Source organism: Perca fluviatilis, chromosome 22 (assembly GCF_010015445.1).
Source record: "Perca fluviatilis chromosome 22, GENO_Pfluv_1.0, whole genome shotgun sequence".
Classification (NCBI taxonomy): domain Eukaryota; kingdom Metazoa; phylum Chordata; class Actinopteri; order Perciformes; family Percidae; genus Perca; species Perca fluviatilis.
In genome coordinates, this window is record NC_053133.1 from 3,202,196 (window position 1) to 3,220,395 (window position 18,200).

The 18,200-nt window shown below is 40.9% G+C and overlaps 1 protein-coding gene and 6 non-coding genes across 9 annotated transcripts; 6 read left to right on the forward strand and 1 right to left on the reverse strand.

Annotated features, from left to right (window-relative positions):
• Nucleotides 1–511: 511 nt before the first annotated feature.
• trnag-ucc lies at nucleotides 512–583 on the forward strand. The gene has a single exon. It is a non-coding gene; the product is annotated as a tRNA-Gly (tRNA).
• A 232-nt stretch (nucleotides 584–815) lies between these two features.
• trnas-aga lies at nucleotides 816–897 on the forward strand. Its single transcript has one exon. It is a non-coding gene; the product is annotated as a tRNA-Ser (tRNA).
• A 1,886-nt stretch (nucleotides 898–2,783) lies between these two features.
• Nucleotides 2,784–2,855, forward strand: trnag-ucc. The gene has a single exon. It is a non-coding gene; the product is annotated as a tRNA-Gly (tRNA).
• A 246-nt stretch (nucleotides 2,856–3,101) lies between these two features.
• trnaa-ugc lies at nucleotides 3,102–3,173 on the forward strand. The gene has a single exon. It is a non-coding gene; the product is annotated as a tRNA-Ala (tRNA).
• A 186-nt stretch (nucleotides 3,174–3,359) lies between these two features.
• On the forward strand, nucleotides 3,360–3,441 carry trnas-aga. Its single transcript has one exon. It is a non-coding gene; the product is annotated as a tRNA-Ser (tRNA).
• Nucleotides 3,442–6,401: 2,960 nt separating this feature from the next.
• Nucleotides 6,402–6,483, forward strand: trnas-aga. Its single transcript has one exon. It is a non-coding gene; the product is annotated as a tRNA-Ser (tRNA).
• Nucleotides 6,484–10,361: 3,878 nt separating this feature from the next.
• Nucleotides 10,362–18,039, reverse strand: map3k8 (mitogen-activated protein kinase kinase kinase 8). 3 transcript variants are annotated; one of them, XM_039790414.1, is made up of 8 exons: nucleotides 17,835–18,039; nucleotides 16,799–17,164; nucleotides 16,154–16,324; nucleotides 15,250–15,511; nucleotides 14,242–14,348; nucleotides 13,196–13,348; nucleotides 11,218–11,464; nucleotides 10,362–11,126 (listed from the first exon to the last, which is right to left on the reverse strand). In XM_039790414.1, exons 2-8 carry the CDS (start codon nucleotides 17,135–17,137, stop codon nucleotides 11,002–11,004), a joined length of 1,404 nt encoding a protein of 467 aa, XP_039646348.1. In that variant the 5' UTR covers nucleotides 17,138–17,164; nucleotides 17,835–18,039; the 3' UTR covers nucleotides 10,362–11,001. The 3 variants fall into 3 exon arrangements, with proteins under 3 accessions (XP_039646348.1, XP_039646350.1, XP_039646349.1); XM_039790416.1 differs by having other exon boundaries at nucleotides 16,154–16,321; nucleotides 17,835–18,025; XM_039790415.1 differs by having other exon boundaries at nucleotides 17,839–18,024.
• Nucleotides 18,040–18,200: the final 161 nt, after the last annotated feature.

Consider the following 18,200-nt stretch of genomic DNA (forward strand, 5'->3'; position numbering starts at 1 on the left):
ATCATCAAAGAGAGGGTTGATTGCTTTTTTTCTATGTTTACCTCAGCACTTTCTTGTGTAGCAAAGAGTGAGATGCAGTGTTGCACTATTTTGCATGTTATGCATTTTTTTTATTTAATGGTCATATTTAAAGAACACATGAACATGAGTTTAATAATAAATTACTGACTAATAAAACGATGACTAGAATTTAAATAATTTGGTGTGATGGTATTTTTGCTACTGTTGCAGAAGGTCACAAATACTTAATGGTAAGACATGAAATTGGTGCATTAAAGTAATGAAGAAGCACTCAAAATACGTTGACCATCTTCAAATCATTTTTTGTAATGACCTGCCTCTTAGAACATCTTCTTCTTCTTCCCTTTCACTTCGTCACATAAACTGCTGAGGCAAGGCAAGCACAGTTTTTGATGCACCTCCCCCTTCCTCTCCTCCACTCCTCATTTTTCCCCCAAACCCTTCGTCACATAAACTGCTGAGTCTGCAGTGGAATGTGTTTGTTTGTACTGCGATGGTGGTATAGTGGTGAGCATAGCTGCCTTCCAAGCAGTTGACCCGGGTTCGATTCCCGGCCATCGCAAAAGTTTTCTTCTGAGGAATGTTTGCTATAGACGTACTAATTTGGTCAGATCCAAAACCTGAGAGGGAGGTGTAGTTAGGAAAAACCTGACTGAAGTTTGCTGGGAACATAGCTGCAAAGCGATTTGTAAGGTACAAATGTGGACTTTAATTTTGGCAATCGCCCTAATTGATACACCAAAAAAGTCTGTATAGTCAGAGATGTCCTTATTGTGAAAGGTGAAGTAGCATGTGTTGTCGTGGCCGAGTGGTTAAGGCGATGGACTAGAAATCCATTGGGGTCTCCCCGCGCAGGTTCGAATCCTGCCGACAACGGTTGATTTTAAGTTCTGTCTGCTAAATTGTTAAAGCTTGATCAATACAAATAGATCAGTTGCTTACTGTCAGGGTTCAAAAGTAGCACCATCTTCTTTCCCAGATCTAGTTAAATATGTAATTGTCTGGTAGATTAGCTTCACTCACCAGTAGGGCTGTACTGAATACCATTTCTTGAGCATAGGTGGTTTTTAATTAACCACCTCAGCTTTTGTGGTGGTGGCAACGGCGGGGGAAACCAACATTTCCGACCGCACTTGAAGGCAGCTTTGGAAAAAGAGAGAAACTAAAAGGCGAAGAAGCGACGTGCCTTGTTATTACAGGACACAGTCACCAGTTGTTACACAAAATCCTGTTTTTGACCGTAACGTTATGGGACTCGCACAACGCGACTGATGAGTCTGATAGACTGTTAATGTTACATCATTGTCTACAGCAGGTTGAAGTCGGGTTACTTTTTTCCAAAAATTGATTTGGACTAAACTTTTTGCCGCTGGCATTCAAAACAAACGGAAAGACCTGTGTTTTTACCAGACTGACTGACGAGCGACGACAGACTCAGTGGGTGTGTGAATGAATGCTCAGTCGGCCGCTGTCTCACTGTATTGGCATTAGGTACGGCCGTACTATGTTTATCTTTATCAAATGACCTGAAAACGACACCAGGCTGCTACAGTATAACCATATAGATGTCTACAAACATCAGACTGCTTGCTTGTAACTCAACATTTCTCAGTTCTTGGCTGAGATGGACGACATAGCGCTGCATAAATTAGCGCTGCATAAATTAGGTAGATAGCTACCCATCGAATGAATATTTGAATATTCAGATCTAGCCCTACTTACCAGCCAAAAAAAACAATGGTAATGAGTGGTTGTTTAAATTTGAACATTCACTAGCCATTTGGCTGCTGGACGAAAAAGTTAATTTTGAATCCTGCTTACATTGCTTGGAATGATATACATTCTGTCCAAACTACTAGGGATGCTAATTAAGTGTTTTATTCTGACCAATAGCCGACCCTTGTTAACCGATCATTAACTATTAACCAGCAAGCAGGCAAAGGAGTCCCAGATCATCTGTCCAGGACCCTCGGACATACGTTCTGTGTTCTGCAGACAGCTGCAGACTTGAAAACATCGCACAGCCATGATATTCCAAGCATTGTCGTGGACACATGTAGCCACTTGATTGGAACCGCTTACACGTCCATGCGACCAACACAAGTGCGCAGCCGTCCGAGCCTGTCCACCTGCGAGGTAGTCAGCTGTGTCTGCCTTAGGGATGCACCGATCTGACTTTTTCAGTACCGAAACCGATGCCAGAGCTTTGTGTATCTGTCGTTACCGATCCGATACGTTGCTGAATTAATAATGAACTGTATACCTTCCACCTTCCTTCCACCATGTGGAAGAGACTAAAGGCACCAGACCTTCCTAACTAAACATTACTCTCCTAACTAAGACAAAATAATATAGATGTAATGTATTGAATTCTTATTTATTTGTTATTTACAAAACAATTGTGCATTCAAATCGAAAATATAATGTAATCAAACTTCTTAAAATAAATTTAAATAAATAACAATAATGGGCCTTCAATAATGGGCCACCTTTATATAGGTTTATAATGGCTTATTCTACTGTCAGGAGTACATAGAATATCACAAAAACATCGGTGCACCCCTAGTCTGCCTGGCATGCTCTGTGTGTAGGATGGCTGATTTAACCAACCAGTAATATAATATAATACTGAATAATGTCAGATTCTGAATCTCAAAGGCAAGGACCTCCCCCTTCCTCTCCTCCACTCCTCCTTTCTCTTCCCCCCAATCCCTTCGTCATATAAACTGCTGAGTCTGCAGTGGAATGTGTTTATTTGTACTGCGATGGTGGTATAGTGGTGAGCATAGCTGCCTTCCAAGCAGTTGACCCGGGTTCGATTCCCGGCCATCGCAAACATATTTTTTTTCAAAGAATTTGTGGTACAAGTACATTTCTGTCTTTGTAGGGATAAAGCTTTGCCAGGCAATTGTTACACCTCAAGTTTTGTCACTCTAATGACTCCCTTGACTTGTGCTGAATTTATGACCAAGTAATGAGTAAGTTGAGTGATACGGTTACTAGTAGTAGTGATACGGTTACTGGTAGAATGTTCTTGTACGTGTTGTTTGATGTCTGCTGTCTTCAAATTTTGTCAGCCAGGGGATGTAGCTCAGTGGTAGAGCGCATGCTTTGCATGTATGAGGCCCCGGGTTCAATCCCCGGCATCTCCAGCTTAATTTATGTTGCTAACTGTGAAGCTGTGATTATTAGTTAGGAAATACGTGACTGCATACCTGCAAAGCTGTTTGTAAGGTACAAATGTGGACTTTAATTTTGGCAATCGTCCTAATTGATACACCAAAAAAAGTCTGTGTGTAGTCAGAGATCTGCTTATTGTGAAAGTTAAAGTAGCACAAGTTGTCGTGGCCGAGTGGTTAAGGCGATGGACTAGAAATCCATTGGGGTCTCCCCGCGCAGGTTCGAATCCTGCCGACAACGGTTGGTTTTAAGTTCTTTCTGCTATATTGTTAAAACTTAATCAATACAAATAGCTCAGTTGCTTACAGTCAGGGTTGCTTCACTCACCAGTAGAGGTTTGAATCTTTACTGATCTCCTGATTCGATTACAATTATCAGGTCAGTGAATCGATTTGATGCATCACGATGCGTCAAAAAACATTTTTCTATTAAAGTGGTAAGTAAACTCAACCTTTTTTGTGCCAGCGCCCCACTATCCATTATCCAGGTCCCTAACGTCCCCCATTAAATATAGGCTAATTGCCCCGAATATTAATGATTACGCCCTAATATAGGCCTATTACTGTTGTTACAATTGTTATCAAAAATAATCAAAAAATCAAATCATTGAATGACAAACAACACATGTATTAGTTTCCCATGTATCAAAAAAGCCATGTGAATAGAAATGATATATATTTACAGGTTTTTAAAAAAATGCAACCATTTGACATTCAAATTAAATAACAGCAGCCAATCAGAACGACTAGATATGTAACATTCAAACTATAATTAGGTATTATCAAAAGGCCTGCTGCATGGTGTGAACCTCAGCACCTTTATAAGATGACTATAATTTGAATGTCCTTTTTTGTTTGTGAAGTGACCTTGGGTGTCATGAAAGGCGCTTTAAATAAAATGTATTATTATTATTATTATTATTATTACAAACACTAACAGTAGCCAATCAGCAATTTAACATTCAAATCTATTTTTCATTCAAATCTAAATCTATACTCAGTTCTTGGCTGAGATGGACGACATAGCGCTGCATTAATTAGGTAGATACCTACCCATCGAATGAATATTTGAATATTCGGATGCAGCCCTACTCACCAGCCAAAAAAACAATGGTAATGAGTGGCTGGTAAAATTTGAACATTCACTAGCCATTTGGCTGCTGGACGAAAAAATAAATTTTGAATCCTGCTTATAATGCTTGGAATGATATACATTCTGTCCAAACTACTAGGGATGCTAATTAAGTGTTTTTTTCTGACCAATAGCCGACCCTCGTTTAACTATTAACCAGCAAGCAGATCATCTGTCCAGGACCCTCGGACATACGTTCTGTGTTCTGCAGACAGCTGCAGACTTGAAACCATCGTGTAGCCACGATTTTCCAAGCATTGTCGTGGACACATGTAGCCACATAATTGGAACCGCTTACGCGTCCGTGCGACCGTCACAAGTGCGCAGCTGTCCGAGCCTGTTGACCTGAGAGGTAGTCAGCTGTGTCTGCCTGGCATACTCTGTGTGTAGGATGGCCGATTTAACCAACCAGTCCTTATCGATAAAGTGGCATGTGTCACGTAGCTCTCCGCTGTGAGCAACGTTCAACTGAGAGCCACGAACTCAGCAGAAAACGAGTTAAAACGCAAGTTAACTAGCATTTAGGAAAGATTGTATAGCCTATTTTTCTTTTACAATGCAAAAACCTTTTTAATTACCTTTTTATTTTTGTTTTAATAATGTTGTTTTTAACTCATAGTGTTAATCGGTCGACTCAAAATTCTTATTTTCAGTTAACGGTTAAAACGTTAATCATTACCATCCCCAGACACTACTGATACATGTACTACTGAATAATGTCAGATTCTGAATCTCAAAGGCAAGCAGAGTTTTTGATGCACCTCCCCCTTCCTCTCCACTCCTCCTTTTTCCCCCCAATCCCTTCGTCACATAAACTGCTGAGTCTGCAGTGTAATGATTTTGTTTGTACTGCGATGGTGGTATAGTGGTGAGCATAGCTGCCTTCCAAGTTGACCCGGGTTCGATTCCCGGCCATCGCAAAACTTTACTTCTGAGGAGTGTTTGCTGTAGACTAACTAATTTGGTCAGATCCAAAACCTGAGATGGAGCTGTATTTAGGAAAAACCTGACTGAATTTGGCTGGTAACATAACTGCAAAGCAATTTTTCTAAGCTGCAAATGTGGTACTTTAATTTTGGCAATCGTCCTAATTAAAGTGATGGTTCGGAGTAATTTCACCCTAGGGTCCTTTGCACCATGACCTCTAGCCAAACACCCCCCGATAAGCTTTTTTCACCTGGGTCGAACATTGGGAGAGTTAGCGTAGAGTAGCGTTATCAGCTGAATAGCTTAGCGCAGGGGCTATGGATCGTCCATTTGTTTTTAAGATTACCCAATCATAATGCCGATGATACCAAATGTCTACAGTAGTACAAATAGGTTATGCACTCATAAAATGATGGATTGGAAAGTTTGTTAGTACACCAGAAGTTTATGAACACTTGCCTGCTCTCTTCTGCTAGCTGCTGCTTCTGCCTGCAGTTAGACGAGTGCTTAGGGCCGTCTACAACACCGAAAAGAGATGCAACAAAAATATTTTTTAATTTAACTTTTTTTTTAAAGTAAGTGCTGTAGTATAACTAGCAGGAGACAAGTAATAATTGAGGTAAGTTTGGAGACATTACCTTATTTAATCATTAAATTAAAATTAAAAAAAAAAAAAATATTTTTGTTGTATCTCTTTTCGGTGTAGTAATTTGTAGACGGCCCTAAGCACTCGTCTAACTGCAAGTAGCAGCAGCAGCAACAGAGAGCTGAAGAGAGCAGGCAAGTGTTCATAAACTTCTGGTGTACTTACAAACTTTCCAATCCATCGTTTTATGAGTGCATAACCTATTTGTACTAGTGTAGACGTTTGGTATCATTTCGGGCATTATTAGTGGGGTAACTTATGAGATACAAACGTGGGTCCATTAGCCCCTGCGCTAAACTATTCGGCTGATAACGCTACTCTATGCTAACTCTCCCAATGTTCGACCAAGGTGAAAAAAGCTTCTGGGGGGGTGTTTGGCTCGAGGTCATAGTGCCAAGGACCCTAGGGTGAAATTACTCCGAACCATCACTTTAATACACCAAAAAGTCTGTGTATAGTCAGAGATGTGGTTATTGTGAAATATGAAGTGGGATGAGTTGTCGTGGCCGAGTAGTTAAGGCGATGGACTAGAAATCCTTTGGGGTCTCCCCGCGCAGGTTCTAATCCTGCTGACAACAGTTGGTTTTATGTTCTGTCTGCTAAATTGTTAAAACTTGATCAATACAAATAGCTCAGTTGCTTACAGTCAGGCTTCAAAAGTAGCACCATCTTCTAGCCCAGATCTAGTTAAATATGCAATTGTCTGGTAGATTAGCTTCACTCACCAGTAGAGCTGTACTGAATACCATTTCTTGAGCGTAGGTGGTTTTTAATTAACAGTGAATATTCAAAGCTTCGGTGGCGGTGGCAACGGCGGGGGAACCCAACGTTTCCGACCGCACTTGAAGGCAGCTTTGGAAAAAGAGAGAACATGTGCAGTACTCCTTGTCTTTAAGGTACATGGCCTGTGAACACTGTTAATTAAAATGATTTCAATCAAAATCTATATTTTAATCAAAATTTCAACTTCAAATGTGTCTTAAACACTTGAAGAAGTCATAAAAGGGGCTATGCTTACCTGCAGATTAATGGCGGCATGTATGTCCAATACTTGTGATCAATTTCCCTAAAATGAAGCCATATCATGTTCTGAGCATTAAAAAGCTGCAGTGGCCAGAATTCAAATGTATGTCAACTGCATGGAGGAGAGTTATGTTAACTACTTAACCATGATAGCTGAAATCAGAGAAGACTGAATAATTCCTGCAGAGTCAGCAGTTCACAGAAGGTCAAAATAAAAGAGGAGTGCCAAAGATATAGATTCCTAAAACCCTGTAACAGGACACACAGCCCCTGATGAAAATATGCCTGTTTTTTATCTGTTCAGCAACACAGTGGCAAGTTCATTCAGCGAGTTGTATCTTTATTTACCAGCAGATGGTAGTATTTGTCTTTCCCATTCATTGGGAAACTGTTGAATTTCACTGTAAACGCTGCCGCTTTCAGATCAGATTCTGAGGCAAGCCCCTCCACAGCAGGGCTTGACGCCCACTCACGTGTGACGCTTTTAGAAAGAGGAAGAGTAGGCCTGAGCCACAGATAGGAGAAAAACACATCAGACATTTTAATCACTTGGGTTTCCCTGATGCAAAATCAGTAGTAGATATGGCCCATGACTAAACAAGAACAATTAAAAGTAACGTAGTAGAGGTCTTCACTAAAACTTGATTCAACCCTCATCTGTGATATAGCTGCTAGCTGGGAAATCCAGGAAAGCCCACATTAACCAGTTTCCAATGAAATATTAGTTTGGGATTTCACCATTTTGTTACTCTTTCTTTATGACATACTGTAGAATATGTAGCAGGAACATTACCAGTTGTACAGTTTTGCTTCATATTCAGTTTGGGTAAAACATATTCACTAGCTATCACCATCTTGGACTTTAAATGTCCTGTCGCAACTTAACAATAATCAAAAAATGAAGTATTCTTATTCTTTACGTAGGTAAAAATAGTAATGGAACAATGGAAAACTACTCATTATTACTTCATGTTCTTAAAGCTACACAATTAAAAGTATAATGGTGCATTCAATCCTTTTTGCAAAATGAGCAAAGTAACTAGTAATAGAGTCCGGATCGGGACAAATTTTTCTGTCCGATGCCGGCCCGCGTCCGACAGAGCCGTGACCGAACCCGGCCCGAGCCCGACAGGTATTAAGAAATTTGTGTCCGAGCCTGACCCGAGCCCGGCACAGTTAAAATCTCATTTTTTTCCTCATACTAATACTGACACATGTAGGCTACGTTTGTTTGTGTGGAAAGCCCGCTTTTGTTAAGCAACTGTAGGAAGGCATTCGGAAATGTCAACAGATGAGCGCATCAGCGCACACGGGGCAACAAGCACACGTTAATAAGCTGTTGCCTTATAGACCGAGCCCGCCCCGACCCTGACCATAATTTCTAAATATCTGTCCGAACCCGGCCCGGCCTGTCGGGTACCGTCGGGACCCATCGGCCTCGGGTCGGGTATCCATGCCTTAACTAGTAACTATAGTTGTCAAGTAAATGTAGTCGTAAAAAGTACTTGATATAGAATACAATAGTATAAATATTGACTCCAGTTAATGTCCGTTGGTCGGCCCTCCACTTTGGTCTCAACAACTATTGGATGGATCGCCATGACATTTAGTACAGGCATTCATGGTCTCCAGTGTATGACTTTGGTGACCCCCTGATTTTTCCTCTAGTGCCACTACAAGGTTGACATTTGTAGTTTAGACTGAAATGTCCTTGCAGCTGTTGGAGGGATTGCCAATTTGTCTATTGCCTATTTAGTTTACAAGTGGAGTGCCCGTTGAAAACATGCCTGTTCAGAACCAGCCAATTGCTTGGCCTCCTGTATTATTTGCTAAAAGCTAGCTATTTGGGACCCAGCCTTTTTTCCCGGAACAAAAGGGCTCATTCCAAAAGTTACCCAATCACTTGATGTTTGAGTTTGCTACAATGTCACCGCATTCAGACAGACATCCGGACGGACTACCTCACTCACTCACAGAGCTTCCTGCCTTTATTGGGTGATGACCAAATACATGCAAAATTAATGACAATCCCATCAGCCTCAGCCAAAGGGAATGGGAATGTGTCGTCATCAACAGCAAGTCGGCCATTTTTGGAGGACAAGGGTGAGAGTGACATCCGCTGGCTGTTTACTGTCAAAATGTGTCAAAAAAAACTGCTGATCTGACAGGAAAACACTACACAGTGAATAAGATTCAAAACACAAAATGTAGTATATAGTTTACAGTCAGACACAAAGGTAGGCTAATGTTATGTGTTTCATTTTGCTAGATAACGGTGTATTAATTATGCATTATTAACCAACTTTTTGTTGGCAATCAGTTAGCATAGCATTAGCTAGCTTATCTTCGTGTATGATTTGTGTAGCTGGCATTTGGCTTTTAGATCTTTAGGTCCTGTACCCACCTGTTTGTAAATTGGACATGAGCCTCCAAGGATTTTTTGAATGAATCACCGTTGTAGGCACCTATGCAAACATCAGTGACCATAATGGGTGGCAAGCTGTAAGGGTCCTATGGCCATTTTATGTCTCCTATTTAGTAAGGATTAATACCACTAACTAAATTCAATTTTGTAATACATGGCTCCTGTGCCTCTGTCTAGAGCTTTTCTTTTCATGGGCATTTGTCTTTCATGCATACTTTATACATTTCTGATGATCAGCGATTGACTGTAGGCACTGCAGATCCCTGGTCTGGGCAGAGTTCGATCCCCGGTCAGAGCTGGGCTTTTCGGCTTGAGTTTGCATGTTATCCCTGTGTGTGGGTTTCCTCTGGGTGCTCTGGTTTCCTCCCCCCGTAAAGACATGCATTGTAGGTAACCGGGACTGCAGTTCACCGACTGGCTATATTGTTGTTTAATGTGCCTTGATTAAATTGTCCTAATAAATAAATAAATCTTAAAAAAAAAAAAAGTTGATATGGCTGTATCATGAGAATTACAATCCCAGTCTATGTGGGTGCATTAAGTGCAGGAGCTGCACTTTCCAGTAGGCTGGTTCTGATCTCTTAAATTACCTTTATAGTAAAGAGAAAGAGAGCAAGAGAGAGAGAGAGAGAGAAAGAGAAAGGGGAACTCAAGTGTCCCATGCCCACTCTCATGTTACCATAGAACCAAGTTCCCTCAAGAACAGACCTCATTCTGTCCTTTCCATTAATGCTCATCAGTGATCAAGACTGTATAAAATACCAAATCAAAAACCCCTTGTTGCTTAGAGATATACATACCTTATGTCAGTGCTGCCAACACATACGTCTAATAGTAAGGACATTATGTTAGAAAAAGAAAGTAGAGGTTATCAAGACTAATGTGAAACATTCTGACATAGTGAATGTTGTAATTTCACAGGAATCTTTCTTAGTTGTGAAGTTACAAATCTAAAGTGAATAAACTGTTAAAATCACTACCCAAAGAAGAACTGAAATATCACAGACAGAATGGTATTTTCATTTTATTGCATATTTCATAATGACACATTTTCAATTAGATATCACATGCATTCCACAGCAGTGTCATTTGCATAGCATCGTGATGTATTAATATTCCACAGGAATTTACCCACAGTCCATAAAGAACTACATATACATGTTTGCATGCACGCATACTTTAACAGATAGCTTACATATTTTTGGTGATACATCATTTCTAGACTATTAGACATAGTTTCATTAAAAAAATAGCATTCATTTGATTACTGTGTTAACTACCACACTGAAATATAGCATGTACTAGAATAACGTAGGGAGGTCTGGGAAATTTAACCAATAGCTGGCAGTTAATGCATAATGATACACAATACCAATCTCTTCCAACCACTGTCCTGCAGTGTTGTTGAGTCACATCAGCCCATTTCAGCAACAAAGTTGAGCTAATTCCATTCATTTCAAGTCATCTTGAAGTCTTGTAAACAATAGCAGTTCGTCAATGAGCCATGTCGCCTGCAGCTGTCCACCTGTCTGAAGTATTCCTCAGTCCTCCAACGTGAAAGCCATATGTTTAAAAAAGGCTAAAAAGTTAAATATCAGTAGGCTTTGACTAAAATTCAGCCACATAAATGGGGAGCTGTGGTCCGGTGCTAGCCATATTCTGAGGTGGGGGGCCCTGTCACCAGTTTACAGTAACCTGACAAGGCCCCTAGGTCAATATACAAGGAGCCCTTCCTCTTCATGTGGCCAGAGTCCTCAGAGTACAGAGAAGAATCTGCAGAAAGAAAGAAAGGCATACACGTCTGAATAGGGCAGGTATCTTGTCATTAATTACTGGAACCAAATTGACCTCAGCATGTGCTTACCCTGTGTGGTGTCATGGTGCTGGCTCTGCTGCCGTAACATTGTGTGTGTGGCCTCCTCCAGGGCCGAGTCAAGGCTCCAGCAGCGTGGTTGATCCTCCCTAGGCGGGTTGATGGCCTCGTCCTTCAGCAGCTCGGACGCCGAGCTCCGCAGGGCAGGGTTCTTCTCCAGGGCTCTTTCCAGGAAGGAGCGCATGGCCGGGCTGCAGTCATCAGCTATGTCCTCAAGAGGGGGGGCTTGCTTATGGATCTGTTGGGAGAGAGATAAGGCAAAAATTGGCATAAGAAAACTGCAGCATGAGAGAAAAAAAACTAAATTACAAAGACAGTCAATGCTTCCAAATAACTAACAAACAAAACAACATATTAGGGCTAAACGGTGAATTGTTGTCAAATCGAAATCACGATTTAAAAGAATGCGATTAGCTAATCGTGAAGACCGCGATAAATCGAATGTGCAATATTTAGTCAAATGATTGGTGTAACATTTGTTATTCCTTTTTTATTTATATATATATATATATATATATATATATAATAAGATAAATACTGGAATAATTTTACATATCACAGGTTGTTAACAGAAATGTCCTATTTTCAGTGGATTTTTCATTTATTTTGGATCACTTTATTGAACATGATGGTAGAAGCAGTAATATGTAGATGCTGCTGTTGAACTGAGGTAGATCAGACATTTCACTTTACAAGAAAGTACTGATATTTTTTATTGGAATTGTTTTCTATTATTATAACTTTAGCCTTTGTGATAAATGTTCTGTGTGTGACTGTTCAATGTTCCATGCTTATTAAAAGAAAAACAGTTATTGCTGGCAATTCATATCTATGTTCTCATCCTACATAAGAATATAGATCACTTTTGATTGTGTCTCATTTTATAATGCTCCATGACATGTTGTATATGTTACACAGTGAATATTGAACTTTAGCTTTACTTACAAAAAATAATAATAGCCAATCAGATCGTAATTGCAATATCTGGCTGAAAAATTGCAATTAGATTTTTTTCCCTAAACTGTTCAGCCCTAGTATATGTGTGTGTGTGTGTGTGTGTGTGTGTGTGTGTGTGTGTGTGTGTGTGTGTGTGTGTATATATATATATATATATATATATATATATATATATATATAACTCCTCTAGCAGCTGTGACCCAGTTTTCTTGTCATTGTAAAACAAGTTTGGTTATACTAAAAAGGAACAAAGAGAAGCAGCAAAGCTCAGCCTGTAGAAGCGACTTAAACCACGTAACATTACTTCTCCATGACAGCAGTTTCACAAGGAAGTGAGTAAATCAAAAGAGCTGATAATCATGTAACATGACTTCTTGAAAGCAAAGAACCCATGTAATGGAAAACCTTTTAAAAGAAACAGAAGTAGTGACTGACTAACTGAGCCATAGGTCACAAACTGCAATCAGTCTTGTTGAGCCGTTTTTATCGCATGCTAATCTAGGCTGTGGAAGACCTGAACAAGGTCATGGAAAAGTGTGTCACTTTTTTAAATGCAGCAAGATACAAGATACTGCCTATCTCGCAAGCGTAATATATGCTATCAATTCTGTGCAGGTGTGATGCTAATTGCAAAGAAAACCAAACTGTCAGATGGATAAAAGCTTAGGGCCCAAAAAACATGATTTTGATATTTAGCAGTTGAGGTGACATAAAAGTAATAATTGTCCAGAGGGTGGTGGCAAAAAATGATAAGGGCTTTGGCGCAAATAGAAATAGTTCAGTCCTTGTATTCTTGAATAAGTCTTCAAAGATATACACATATCCAATCGTTGGTGAGACATTTCACTATAAATCTGAAAATATCAACCATGCAAATTAGTGGCACTAGAAGAAAAGTCAGTAGGCCTCATCCTCTGGCAACCATGCATGTCTTGCAATATCTTTGCAATCATTTCAATAGTGAGAGATATTTCAATATAGCATGGCTCATAAAAAAATGTACAGTTCTTACAATGTAGAGGTAGGAAGGGTATGCAGTGCGTGGGTATCTCTGGACCCATGGAGGGCTTCCAGTCTGCATGTGAATGATGGTAGTACCCAGGCTGTAGATGTCTGTCTTGGTGTTATGTCCTCGACACAGAACCACCTCTGGACTCATATACATCTAAATGAAAGAAGGGTAACAAAACATGCATTAGAAATTGCATTGTGAAAGTGGTTCCTCTTTCTTTGTTTCCCATTTGAAATACATGTATCAGTCTTAAACAACATACAGGATAAACACATTCACAGTAAAAGGGTTTTTCTGTTTCAACAAACAAGATAACCTTTAGACCCACGCTGTGTGTGTGTGTGGGTGTGGGTCAAGGTAAGAGCAGTGCAAAAGCGTGTTGGCCTTTGGAGTGTGAAAAGTAAACACACGACCAGAGTTCATCTCTTTCTCTGCTGGAAATTCCAGTCTGCTCTTCCATGTTAATGTAGGCCTGAGCAGCCCAGTGCATTTGCTAGCTCTGTCTCTCTTATTATTACTGCTGGGTGTCTGCCCTGGGACTTTCCACAAGCCAAGTCATGAGAGGCCCAGGGTGCATGTGCAAATACAGACACACAAACTAGGTCTATGGGAAAGCTAGGCAGATACATGATGGGAGAAAAGGCACGTGAGAAATCTCTTGGATTAATCCTAAAATGTCCAAAGTACTGATTACATCTGTTCTGAGAACCCTAAGCATAAACACACTATTAACATCAGTGAGGTCAATGAGTGCACTCACTGCTCTGCAACAACTCTTGCCAATCAGTGACTTCCAATTAAATCATTCAAGTGCTGACAAGTCCTAAAACTAATTTCTTTAAATCCCTGGGGAGGTCTAGCCTGAGTCATGAGTCAAGAAGAGTGCTCTCCTTTCTAGTAAAAACGCATACTTTAGATCAGAGATAGGAAAACAAGTTATCATTAGACCAAGCAATTACAAAAGACATGTTGGCTTTATGCATGCATTACGGGCTTACAGTTGCAGCCTGTAAGACTCCGATCAGATCTCTGGCTTATTTTCTTACCTCTGTTCCTCTAAAGTCGCTGGGAATGTATATATCCTCTGTCATCTGCACCGTCAGGCCAAAGTCCACCAACACTGCCTTGTCTGACATCAGGACAATGTTACTGGCTAAAGAAAACAGAGAAAACAATAGTTATGGCACTGTCTGTAGGAGAGGCTGCTGTGTACAGCATTTTTCAGTATTTATGCTTTGCTGTGCAGGTTGGCATTTGAGATAGTAATTAGTGACTTCTCAGCATACTGAACTGGCTTGAGTTTGCATTGATTTCAACTGGAAAAAAGGCCACTAAAACCTCCCAAGAAGAAAACAACCAAGTCATGTGCTTTAAGCCAGTGAATTTAAAAGATAATTTGAGGGCAAGCCTTTCGTGAAAAGTCTCATCATTACGCTTTAAAACCCCCAGGAGGTGTAATTACATATTTTGATCGCAGGCAGGAAACACTAAGTACCACAGCAACATCTCGGAGGGCCAAGCAGGCCATTGTCGTAAGTCACTTGCTTCTTTGGACCCTACATTTAACCCTGAGAGAGCATGAGAAGCAAACTGGAATTTCCTGACACCAAACAGCCTCTGGAGAATGCTTTGATCCTTGCAGCGGTGCTGTGATTCAACCAATGTGAAACAACCTCGCATCAAACCTCAGCTGAGACCCACCTACTGAAACTGGCATGTGTCCATTAGCTACCAGGCAGCGTGACTTCCTCAAAACGTGTTCGTCAAAGCTACAGAGAAGACAACTGATATACAGTAATACTCTGTCAATAGTGTGTAAGATTGTCAGTGTCAGATCTCTGTGGTCCGTTTGGTTTGTGTCAGTTGGGACTGATGCAGCGCTTCCTGCTCGCCACTTAAGACTCTATCATTATTTTACAAGAACTGCATCCGTCTGTGGCTTGACTTTGACGTAAAGAGGGTAAAAAGTGACATTACATAATTCCCGAACCATGTGTTAGAGCTTACTACAACGCAGTACACCCATCAACAACTGCCAAGTGTTTTGCTCTCACGTTTGATGTCGTGGTGGATGACGTTGTGTGAGTGCAGGTACTCCAAGCCCCGCAGGACTTGCTGGGTCACCCAGATGATCTCGAACTCCCTCATGGGCCCACAGCTGTCCAGCTTCTCCAGGACCGAGCCGCCCTCTCCGGCCTCCATGAACAGGTGAACGCTCTGGTCCCAGAGCACAGCGCCGTAAAGCTCGGCGATGTTCTCGTGGCGGAACCGGGCCTGGAACTCCACGTCGGCTGCTTTAAAGTGCTCCATGGGGATCTGTGAGGATGATGATAAGATATGCATTATCACAAGGAAATCTCTTATACCAACTCAGGTAACTCAGATACCAAGCACATAAACTGGTGCCAGTGAGCCTTCTCTGTGTATTTAACAGTGCTTACAATACACTGTGTCAACATAGCATTCTGATGACACCATCAGACTAATGGGAAATGACTTTCCTTAATTGTTCCCATGTAGGAAAGAGTTAACAAACAACTATTTATCTAATGAGGGGAGTTATTATCAGATAGATAAGGAAAGGACAGAATGTGTGAAAAGTGTGCCACACGCGCAACATGCAGTATTTCAAATTTATTATACATTATATTTAACTTTGTCACAAACATCCAGAGAAGCCGTGGAAAGCTGTTAAATTTCCATTCTTACTTTAATCTTGGCCCATTTTGTAAGTTTGTTACACAAAACATGGTTCTGCTTTTAAGAGCACTCTTCCTCTTTTAATTCAAGGGCAAACATACCAAATGTCATGTTGACGTTAGCATTCATTGTACAAACACGGGAGTAGATGACCTGTTAACAAAGAGTACTTGGCAGGTGAAATATTTGGCACCTAGGGTAAGAGTTTCGAGAAGTCAGCACGGGGCTGGATTCCAGGCACTGCTCAGCAGGACTCACCAGTTTGCAAGCCATTCTCTTTCTGGTGGTGGTGTCCTGAGCCAAGTGGACTTTCCCAAATGAGCCCTTGGGCACAAGGCTAGAGCCGTGATCCTTGTAGGTCAATTTCCATGGAAACAGGAGCACATCCATGTTGATCTGGTAGCGGCCTTTTTTCACAGCCATGGCCTTCTGCAAAAAAAGTTTCAGTTAAGAAATGGATCCTATAAAAGATCCATACAGCATAGTATCGCGATATTTTCCGTGGCAATACTGTATCGATACACAGATGCCAAGTATTGATCTTTTATTATATATGTGTTGGTCAGTTTGTCTGCTTGACAATCCCATTTTGCAGCAATACAAATGAAGTGAGATGAACAGAGAAATGTATCTTTTTAGATAAAACAGATGTTGACAAGATTTTCTTTTGGGGACATCATTTGAAACTGGGAAAATATATGTTGTAAAGTAATAATAATATCGCAATAATATCGTATCGTGACATAAGTATCGTGATGATATCGTATCGTGAGGCCTCTGCGGATTCCCACCCCTAAAAGACAGTAGTTAAAGATTTTTTGTGCATGACTATATTTCATGCACAAGACATTCAGTTTTGTTCTGGAGTCAAAAGACAAAAAAAATAATAAATAATCTTCTGACCTTGTTCAGCAGAATGCCCGTCTCCTCCGTCAGGTGCTGCAGGGCTGCTGGCTGCATGTTGGAGAGCTGGTTGACAAAGGACAGGAGGTCTGTCACCGCCCCGTACCGAACACCACCAACCCCATCGGCGTAGTCCTTCTGCTGACTCCCCAAGCCCACCGAGTCCCCCGCCTCCTCGTTCTCGTCCATCTCCTCCTGGGAGAGACCTTCCTCTTCGAATGACAAGCCTCCTTCCTCCTCTTCCTCAAGCTGATACAGAGTCTCTGCAGCGTTGATGATGTCTTCTATGTTCATGTGAGCCAACAGCAGTTCTACTCCGTTACCGTATTTGTAATCCATGTTGCTGCTTGACTTGTGCTGCTCACCCTAAAATGAAACATCAGGAGGTCAGTTGATGGACATTTCTCTGTCTGGTCTAGACTTGCACAAGATCCTGTCAGTGATCAGTCAGTGAATGACACAGGATGTGCAGGATACTCAGTATGGCACTTCACTTAGCACACACTGAAACTTTGATTCAGCAGGCTGGAAGCACAGCTGGGAGGGGCTTCAAAAACTGTTTTTCAAGCAAATGAAGGGAGTTTCACAGTAAAGCTGGGAAGCCCCCAGGAAAGCCTGGACCTTATTGTACAATTATAAAACGCTCATAATAATAATAATAATAATAATAATAATAATAATAAAAACGTGTAAAAAAGAAAGCAAGAAGAAGAAGCTCATGTTCGTTGGCCTGTGAATAGAAATCCAGCTCATACACATATATTACTGCATGCAAATCATACACATCTGCAAAATATTTTTTTCAGACCATGTTAAAATTAAACAAATAAGCCACTGATGCAATACAATACAACCCCTTTATCCCAATCTAAAAGCAAATTAAGAAAACCTGCTTTGGAAAAATGAAATATAGCCTATGAATAATTCGGGATGTTGTAGATGTTACAACCAATCTCTAAAGTATTTAGCTGCTAATTTTCTTTTGTTTTTTATTTCAACAGCTTACGTCGGATGATATAGGGAAATGCACACGTACTTGCCGTATTCTTCGAGTCAAAGGTTTAAAGCGACTGTCGTCTCCCCATTGTGCGTCTCAACCGTCCCTCGCCGACTGGCTGTCTGACACAAGTCGGACTGTGTTTAGAAGGAAGTAAACAGAGGAAGTAGCGTCGATCAGCGCCAGCGTAGGTGGTGCCAGCGCGTTACTCTCCAACTCTGTAGGTTTCGTTTTCCCATCTCAAATGAAAAACAAATTTCATGTGGCTTGACTGCTGAAAGGCTGAAACACAGGACATCACCTTCCGCAGAACTATCGGGTGTTTTCCTGTGGGAAAATGGGGTTTGCAACGTTTAAAAGAGGTCATAATAGAAATGTAAGGTAAAGAGTCCCTGCAACATAATA

Excerpts from the sequence above, each read along its gene's own strand:
- map3k8 (XM_039790414.1), bottom strand. The coding sequence starts at position 17,137 with ATGGATTACAAATACGGTAACGGAGTAGAACTGCTGTTGGCTCACATG. Across the intron at positions 13,349-14,241 it reads GCGACTTTAGAGGAACAGAG|ATGTATATGAGTCCAGAGGT; the intron begins GTAAGAAAATAA and ends TCTTTCATTTAG. Across the intron at positions 11,465-13,195 it reads ACCCTTCCTACCTCTACATT|ATCCATAAGCAAGCCCCCCC; the intron begins GTAAGAACTGTA and ends CTCTCCCAACAG.